The following is an 8,933-nucleotide window of genomic DNA, read 5'->3' on the forward strand; positions in this document are numbered from 1 at the left end:
TTATTTCAAAATAGGGATATCTTAGGAAGCATTTTCTAATATAGATGTTTGGTACTGGTGTAATTTCACATAATACACAGCATATATGTTCCCTTGTCTTAGATCTCACTATAGGAAGTATTTTGAATATTGGCAAAATCAATTTTGAAGATTCTATTAAATTTCTGTCTTAACCCTGGTTTACATATAAGGTCTTACCAATTACTGTAAACAAGTTGGTTATATGGCTACCCTGATATTTGCAGTGGTGGCAAAAAAAGTGTACAAGTTGTCACAAGTCATTTAGGCTACAGATATCTTCCACTGGCATCTTTCCACACAGTAAGCTCAATGGATCATGCAAGAAGACATCATCTTCCTGTGATTGGCTTCAATCTCTGTTTTGGTAAATTACATGTAAGGAAGTATGGATTTAAAAATAGGGTGGTTAACAATTGGAATGATCTTGCTGAATGTGTACTACATGTCAACATTAAAACATCTGAAAAATCAACTGGAGTTCCTATTGTGTGTGTTGACTAATATATACAAACATATTATATTGTTACAGCAGCAGGAACACAAAGGCTGTGTGGGTGTGATGTACAGTGTGATGAGGGGTGTTGCTAGGTGAGACACTACTGTGTGGGAGAAGGGTTACACCTGTTGGCCCCTGCTTCCCCTGCCATGTGCAGCGAGCGAGATGTAGGACAAAGGAGACTTCTGGGCAGGCAGGTGGCTGTGAGAGTCAGTGACAAGGGTCAGAGGGGAGAAGACATCCTGTGTGGTTGGTGGCCAGATAGACATCAGCAGACAATGAACAGAGCACCAAAGGCAGCAGCAGTGGCAAGACGAGTCTGGTGTCCACAGGTCTGGAAACAGCAGCTGCAGATGGCCTAGCAAGCAGACCTGGGGCAAGGATGGATGCACACATGGTGTGGTGACCGGAGATTTGATACCTGAACATGTGGCAGTCAGAGAGAGTGCTGGCCTGAGGAGGACAGTGAAGGGTGGATATCATAGCTGGCTGTGGAACCTCCTTGCTGCTGGAAGGATAGAGACAGAGAGGAGTCTCTAGGATGTGTACCTGAGGGTTGACCTGAGGATGATATCCTGTAGCTGTGAGGATTACCATTGCTGGGAAGTGCAGCTGAGAGGGACCTCACCATGTTCAGATGCAATTCCTGCATTATGCTCAGAGATCTGTCTTGCACTCCCGCTACAATGTTTACCTTGTGTGTGTTGGGATGCAGGATTCTTGTCCTTCTGGGTGGGTGTGCTGAGATTTGTGGTGATGCAAGGCTTGTGGTGCCCACATCTAGACTTGTGAGTTCAGCATGGATGCCTAAGTAACTGTGCCAGGCATGTATGTGGACAATGCATGCTGCACCTAAGACTCAGTGGTCTGCCTGGAGTGAGTTTTGGTGCCTATGGTGTCCTACGAGACACAAGATAACTGTGCCCCTTTCTCTACTGAGGAAAAATATGTCTGTACTGTACATATAGTCTTTACATGCCCTTCTTGCCTCACACTCCACTAGTATGCTAATCCCTGTGAGGCATCAAGATGCCTGGTGACATAGTGTGTGCTGTCCTGAATTCTCCATGTGAGTTGCTGCCTCCCTGGTTAAGAGTGTTACTAGTGGCTGGTCAGCTCTGGGTGATGGTGTAAGTGGTGGGTGCCAAAACAATATAAACACATATCTGTCTAGTGGCCAGCATCAGTTGACATCAACAACAAAGGATGGGGGAGGATCATAATTTTGGTGGACAGAGCTAATACAGTTGTCCTCACTGTATAGTCTCTGTACTGTGGCATTATCAAGAATGAAGTGATGGCAAAACATGATAAAAGTGTTTGTATTACACAAGATTCAAATAGCACATCTTTGTTTACCCAACCTTAAAACCATAACTTTCCATCAGGCCCCCAAGCTCCCTATGCAATGGGGAAAAGAGTTGAAGAGAAATCAAAGTACCATATGAAACAAGATTTGCCAGATAGTTTCATATATCTGGAAACCAATTTTTGTAAGTTTTCAGAAAATTGCAAACCACAAGACAGGTAACATGGCTTCAACTCTTAATCCCCTCAGTGATTAACCTAACCAAACTTAACCCAACATTACTTAAGGGGTTGGTCCTTCCCTTAACTCTGAAATATTTTCACATTCATGCTAATGTAGACTTGACATTAATATATCAAGTCCCATGGCTCTAAAAAAAGAGAGTATTGATTAAATTTAAGGCCATACAAAGAGCTGCAATTTTATCCTTATTTTTGTTAAAATATAAGAAAAAATAAAAAGAAACATATGATGACCTATCACATATATCTATTTCCAAATTTAAGGAGGGTTTGTATGTCTAGTACTCACCTAGCTTTCTCCTGATGGGCAGACAACTACACAGAACATGAATCTTAACTGAAATCTTACACAATGAAGGTGTTTGTACCTGAGGGCATCTTCCACAAGTAGTAATCCTCAGATGCAAAACTAGTCGATATTGGGTCTGAGCATCTAAGGAGCTACTCTTGACCTTAACCTTATTACTTTCTTTCTCCCAACCAAGGAAGTAAGTGTGGATCCACTACGGTGTGCATTTTCACAAATGTCCATGAACTTTAAACTTCATAATTTGACCAGTATCGACATAACACACACGCAGAACTATCACGGGAATAGTAAGAAGAAATAGTTACAATAAGGGGATAATAATCGTGCAGCAATTGTCCAGGCCATCAACCACAACAAACCCAGACTCGCCCCTTTCATTTTACCTCCCTCCCTCACAGCAGACAAAAACAACTATACAAGTCCAATACCACAAGATCCATAGAAAGTGGACAGCGTATGTGATAATTACCTATAGTGGCAGGATCCCCGTCTTGTTTGGCTTTCGTTGACATGACTGGAAAAAAATTAACTAGATTGGGAGGTGACAGCAGCTGCCACTCTTGCTGTTCTCCCCTTATATACGTTCACTTACACTGCCCTTTCAATTCACACAACTGTACACGACACACGCACGAAACAACAGGCGAGCAATAGGGAAAAGTTGGAAAATAAAGTCACATAAACAACAGACACTGATGCAAAAATAGAAATATGGCGGTAGGTTCCCGGATGACGAAAGTGACGGAGGAGCTCTAGCGGCGGTCCGGGAAGTGGAGGGCGGCGGGGCGAGTGGCGACGCTGCAGCGGGACCTTTGAATTATAACAGCATAAGAAAACAAGAGAAGCTGCAAGAAACATCAGGCCTACACGTGGCATTCTCTGTATACAACATGCCTACGTATTTCCACCTATCGTCTCCCTATCCATAAATTTATCTAATCTTTTAAAGCTCCGTACTGAATCGGTGCTACCAAGCTGATTACGTATTAGTACGTAGTCTATTCCATTCATCTATCACTTTGTTTGAGAATCAATTTCTTCCTTTCTTGCCCTATCCTGGAGATATTCGGATTATAAGAGCATAAAAAAGAACAAGGGAAGCAGCAAGAAGCCATCAGGCATATACGTGGCATCCGTATATGATATTCTGAAACACTGAGGCGCATCCCACGTGTTTTCAAAAGGCTCTATAGTTGAAGTTACATGAATTTTTAAGAATATTTTTATGGTTGTAGTGACAGATAAACAATATTTATATACCACTAATAGGAGAAATACTCTTGTGAACCCAGCTAATAATTTATGTTGCCTTTGAAAATAGTCATGGTGATAAAATAGTTTCAGGATACAAACCAGATAATACTGAAATATTCGTGTTTTCGTCTAAGGGCCAAGCTAGGTTAAGTTAGATGAGGGCAGGGTTAGCTTCACTACTGATCCTTTCACTTGAAAATATAATGTCACTGTCTGGAAATTAGTAGGCTAAGGTTATTTCCATAATCTCCAACATGCCTACGTATTTCCACCTGTCATACCCCCCTCTCCATAAATTTATCTAATCTTAAAGATCCCTGTTGAACCGGTGCTATCTAGATTATCGAGTCTTCCATTCACCAATCTATTTAGGAACAGTTTTTTTTGTTTTTTTTGCCTTACTTTGGTAGTAATGTAAGTAGTAGCTATCTTTTATATTATATTTCCATGGTTTGAATATTCGCGCTCTCACTCAAAAGCTCGGACCCATATTATGAAACACTAGATTCTATAAGGAATATTCAAGGCAAGAAATGCCGTCAGAAAAAGGGCTGTTAGAATATAATCAGACTTCGGAACAAAGCAACATTTGACTACGTGAGGCAGAATATGAAGACCTATACGCCATTTTTTGTCGTGGTTCTCAAAATATAGAAAGAAAGGGCTGTGCAAGAAAGAAGAGAATATACCTGTTTGATAATGAAAATACAAAAGAAGAAAAACAGCAATAAGTAAGTTCTGGACAATAAAAAAAAAAAAAAGTAGGAAAGAGAAGGAAGAAAACAGAAGACCCAAAATGAGAAAAGTAGTCAGGGAGTCCCGATGCAGAAGTGATTCCCGACCGTGAACTGAGCTAAAGGGGAGCGCGACCTTTAAAAACGGAGATATTAGAGAACTGCATGCTTATTATACCGCCGCAGTTTAAATACCAGAGAGAGAGAGAGAGAGAGAGATAAGCATACTGATTTTGAAGGAGGGGTTATTTATATATATATATATATATATATATATATATATATATATATATATATATATATATATATATATATATATATATATATATATATATATATATATATATATATATATGAGTTTATTTTTATGAAGGGGAAAAAGTGGGGTGAAAAGAATACAGTGGTGAGTTGATGAAAAGAACAGGGCTAATTAAAGCAAAGCTGGAAGGATGGAAGGGAGAGGTGAAGAGTGTCATTAGCTTGACTAACAATTATTACTCCCGAACTACTGTTAAGAAATAATTGCTAGTCTATAAATCTTCTTGGGGTCACCAGATCCATACTTTTGCGACTTCCTTGATAATTACTGCCATTCGTGATTCAGGATTTAATAGTTATTTGCTCGAAATTTGTCATCAGAGCACAGTACAAACATCTAACTATGATGAATCGAAAGATTACCGATACTCGTAGGAGTATCGGTAATAATTAATAGTTAAACAATCTGTTGCTAAAGGGTTATTACATCTAATTCATAAGTTTCCTGATAGAGAGATTAGTAACGCCTATCACATGTACGTAGATATCGAATAACCCTCTTTAATGTTAATTCTCTGAATAGTGAGTTTCCTTTGTTCGTACAGCAAACAAGCCGGATAATCATATAGTAATAATGAGGTAGTTGCATCATGACAACCTATAGCAATCTGTGACACTGGTGACTCTGTATACATTCCGTCACTGTTGTATCACTATTGTACGTCTGCTTCAAAAAATAAACAGTGCTGCTAAGTAAGTCTCAAAGATTGACTATGCGCTTTATCTATTTATTTATTTATATTACGATACTAATTATTCATCTGCTGAAGTCTGAAGATAGTGTTGACTTACACAATACTTACAGGAACATGACAATAATAAGGTGTGCAGCAGGTATGACAGAGGGTTTCAGAGTGAAAGCGGGACTGCACCAGGTATCGGCTTGGAATCCCGTCTTGTTTGCAGCACAGAATAACTGACGAAATATAGAAAGGAATCTCATGGACTATGATGTTCACAGATGACGTCGTGATTTGTTGCAGGGCTGGAGAATTAGAAGACTGCACTGGAGAGAAGGGAATTGAAAATGAGTGAGCAGGACCAAAACCAAAGGTTGAGAAATTTAGATATTTGGGGTCCAGTGTTAAGAGCGATGGATATTGTATCAGGGAGGTTAAGAAGAGCGCAGTCTGGATTGAACAGGTAGTATAGGGTGAAAAAAAAAGGTGTAAGGCCAGGTATGATTCACGGTATGGAGATAGCACCTCCGACGTAAAGACGAAGTAAATTAAATGAAGATGCTGCGACTTTCTCCAGGAGTTAGAGGCTGGGGGAAAAAACAAAAAAAATAAAAAAATAAAATAAGGAATGAATACAGCAGATACATTTAAGTGCGTCGGTTTGGAGACAAAGCTAAAGTATGAGAGGTGAGACAGGTGGTTTGGACATATCTATCGAGAAGAGACGAAGAGTACTGGAAATGGATCTTCCTAGCAGGGGAAAGACAGGAAGACAGGAATGCTTTGAGAGAAAACATGCTTGTGATGAGTGTGAGACGTGAGTGAGGAAAATAGATCGAATTGTGAGTGAAAAACAATTCTCTAAAAACACTGAATACACGTTCTTGTACTAAACCCAAAATGTGTTACTAGAAGTCCTCTTCTTAGTGGATGGCTTTTACATGTGGACACAACCATGCAATGAACGCATGCTCGCAGGAACTCTTAATTAGAGCACGCAACTGTGTGCACTCGTGTTCATTGTTATAACTCAATAATATCATAGACGTATTTTAAAGTTTATGGATTGGATCCTTTCATCAGTTAATAGTGAGATATTTTGTTTTCTCATATTTGAGTCAATGATAGTTTCAGGAAATAATAGAATGTATTCATGTTTTGCAAAGTATGTGCGTTCACATTATATGTATAAGTCTACGGGGAGGAACTGGTAGTTTCGCCGTGAGATCTCTCTCGTCCCTCTTTTAGTGACATGGAATAGCATTTTATCCTCTGAATGTATGCATTTAATAATCCTTCTCATACATGTTTAATTAGTCAACTCAGTAAAATATTCTCAGCCACAAAATTAAGCTAATCTCGTGGAAAGGGGCCAGTCTCCTCAATGGATGGGTTGAAATTTCCTGGTCCTAAAATAAGTAATAATAAATAAATAATAAAATAAATAAAAAAAAATCTATAATGATTCTGAGGATGAACATGGTAGATGTTAAGTTTAAAGTTGGTTGATGCTGCCTTTTATGGGTTAACTGATCTTTTGCACTCTCTTTTCTCCTGTATATTCTGAAAAAAAAGAAAAAAAAAGAAAAAAAAGAATAAATAAAATAAAGATAAATAAATAAAATGAATAAATAAATAAATAAATAAGTAAATAAATAAATAAATAAAATTAAATAAAATATGGACCAGTGGGCTCCTGGCATGGAGGTATTATAGTACCTCCATGGTCCCTAGCCCAGCACCACTCTATGATTATTTATGAAGAGGAAAGGATACAAAAATAACATATATGTTAGAGGAACCAGTCACTTCTGGGAGAGAGCAGTTAATCACCTTACAATGCTTGTACATTTTCAGAGAGGTGTTGCACTGAAATACCATAGCAAGGTTCTTTTTATTATTACCAAGGGAAGGTTCATTGGATGATACAAACTTATGGTTAGGATTTTATCAAAAGTTTCAGAAAAGCATTACTCTATTGTAAGCATAAAAAGGCATATATCAGTATCATAATTTAATCTGTACAGTAAAATTGCTTTCAATTTCACATCGTGACCAGATACCTTGATAGTAAATCAAATTACACAAATATTAAAACTGAATACTCAGCAGAAATCCACTGTTTAAATAAAGCCTTTCAGTTATTTACTGTTCATCTTTGCATATGCCACAGTTCCCTCATACTACATAGCTGTATGATCTTAATTTACTTTCTGCAACTTGGTACATAAATTTATGCTTACTAAAATGAAGTGCAATTAATATTTTGTGCATCAATCAATATGGAATTTAATATTTCTTTTAAGATTTTGTGGTTGATATTGTTAAACTGTTGCATTTGTAAACATTAATTTTTTCTGTATAATACTGATAATAATTTTATCATTCTCTGGTATTGTGGTGCCTCATTTATTAGAATGCCATTTAAAAAAATAAACCCACACAATTATGCACTGATGACACTTGGTTCTGCCATTAATTCTGAATAGGTCCTAAAACTTGGACACATCTTGGCAATAAAATAGTGACACAAGTTAGAATTTACATGCTGACACTGAAGGTGTTGAATGTTGGTCAATTTCATATAGTGATATCTAATTTTGGTGGTCATTTTAAAAAGATATTAGTTACATGGGAAGTAATCCAGGAAGGCAAAAACACAAGTGCCAATCAGAATGGAGCTGTAAAACATGAATTAAATTATCTTTCTGCACATCTATATAAGTATGAAACAACTTAAACCTGTTTTAACTGCATCACAAGAACAATCATCATACAGGACCTCTAAATATGCATAATTCAGAATTTCTTGTCAGTTAATGAAGCCATAACACCACATACATATAATTTAGGTTTCACCTTGGTTTTCATTCTTTTTCTTGACAATTTCCTTAGTGTGGATAACAATGAAGTTCATATATGGATGTACAGTATTTTCCAGACAATACGTTATAATTTTCAGTTGTATGAGTAAATTACATCGAACTGTTAAGTGATGGTAATGGTCAGCTGCAAAGGTCTTTAAATCCCTCTAAAATATGAAGTCTGTTTGGGCACTGTCAAACCTTGTACTGAGTCAATAATAGGACTAGATCCTTGGTAAAAAGGACAACCCTCACCCCTCCCCCTCTACAGCACACCATCCACTTCTTTCTCTGTATAGTAAAAGGAACATTATATGCTTCACAAAGATTCATTCATGTACATGATAAGGCTATAGAGTGTGATGAATTATTCATATTTGAGAAGCATGTGACTGTCTGTGTATCTATTTGTTTTTCCTTTGGAAATACTTTTCTTCTTTCGAGTGTGAAGCACAGAAAGATGAGTTACTGCTTGAGTGGCAGCCAGAAGGGAGTGTCCTGTGTATTAAAACAGTCACCCCACGACCATGAGGCCTGGTCCATCCTTGGCTTACTTATAATGTTAGACACCAATGCTACTGAATGTTGTAATGTTTTATACAATGTCATTGATATTATACATAAAATAACAATTCATTCATGTCATTATATAGCCTTACTAGCAAAGCAAATATACAATATACAAATAGTAATTCAAATGACCTC

At 37.6% G+C, this 8,933-nt stretch overlaps 1 protein-coding gene across 7 annotated transcripts in view; it reads right to left on the minus strand.

Moving 5' to 3' along the window:
* Positions 1-3,172, minus strand: part of LOC135107364 (mastermind-like protein 2) — a 34,775-nt gene extending 31,603 nt beyond the window's left edge. For 4 of the 7 annotated variants that reach the window (XM_064017125.1, XM_064017124.1, XM_064017120.1 and 1 more), the window contains exon 1: positions 2,848-3,171. In XM_064017125.1, coding sequence (XP_063873195.1) covers positions 2,848-2,890 — 43 coding nt within the window. In that variant the 5' untranslated portion in view covers positions 2,891-3,171. Of the gene's footprint in view, positions 1-2,847 lie in introns of all 7 variants that reach the window. The other 3 variants (XM_064017123.1, XM_064017122.1, XM_064017121.1) reach the window with 1 other exon arrangement.
* Positions 3,173-8,933: the final 5,761 nt, after the last annotated feature.

This window comes from Scylla paramamosain, chromosome 15 (assembly GCF_035594125.1).
Source record: "Scylla paramamosain isolate STU-SP2022 chromosome 15, ASM3559412v1, whole genome shotgun sequence".
Classification (NCBI taxonomy): domain Eukaryota; kingdom Metazoa; phylum Arthropoda; class Malacostraca; order Decapoda; family Portunidae; genus Scylla; species Scylla paramamosain.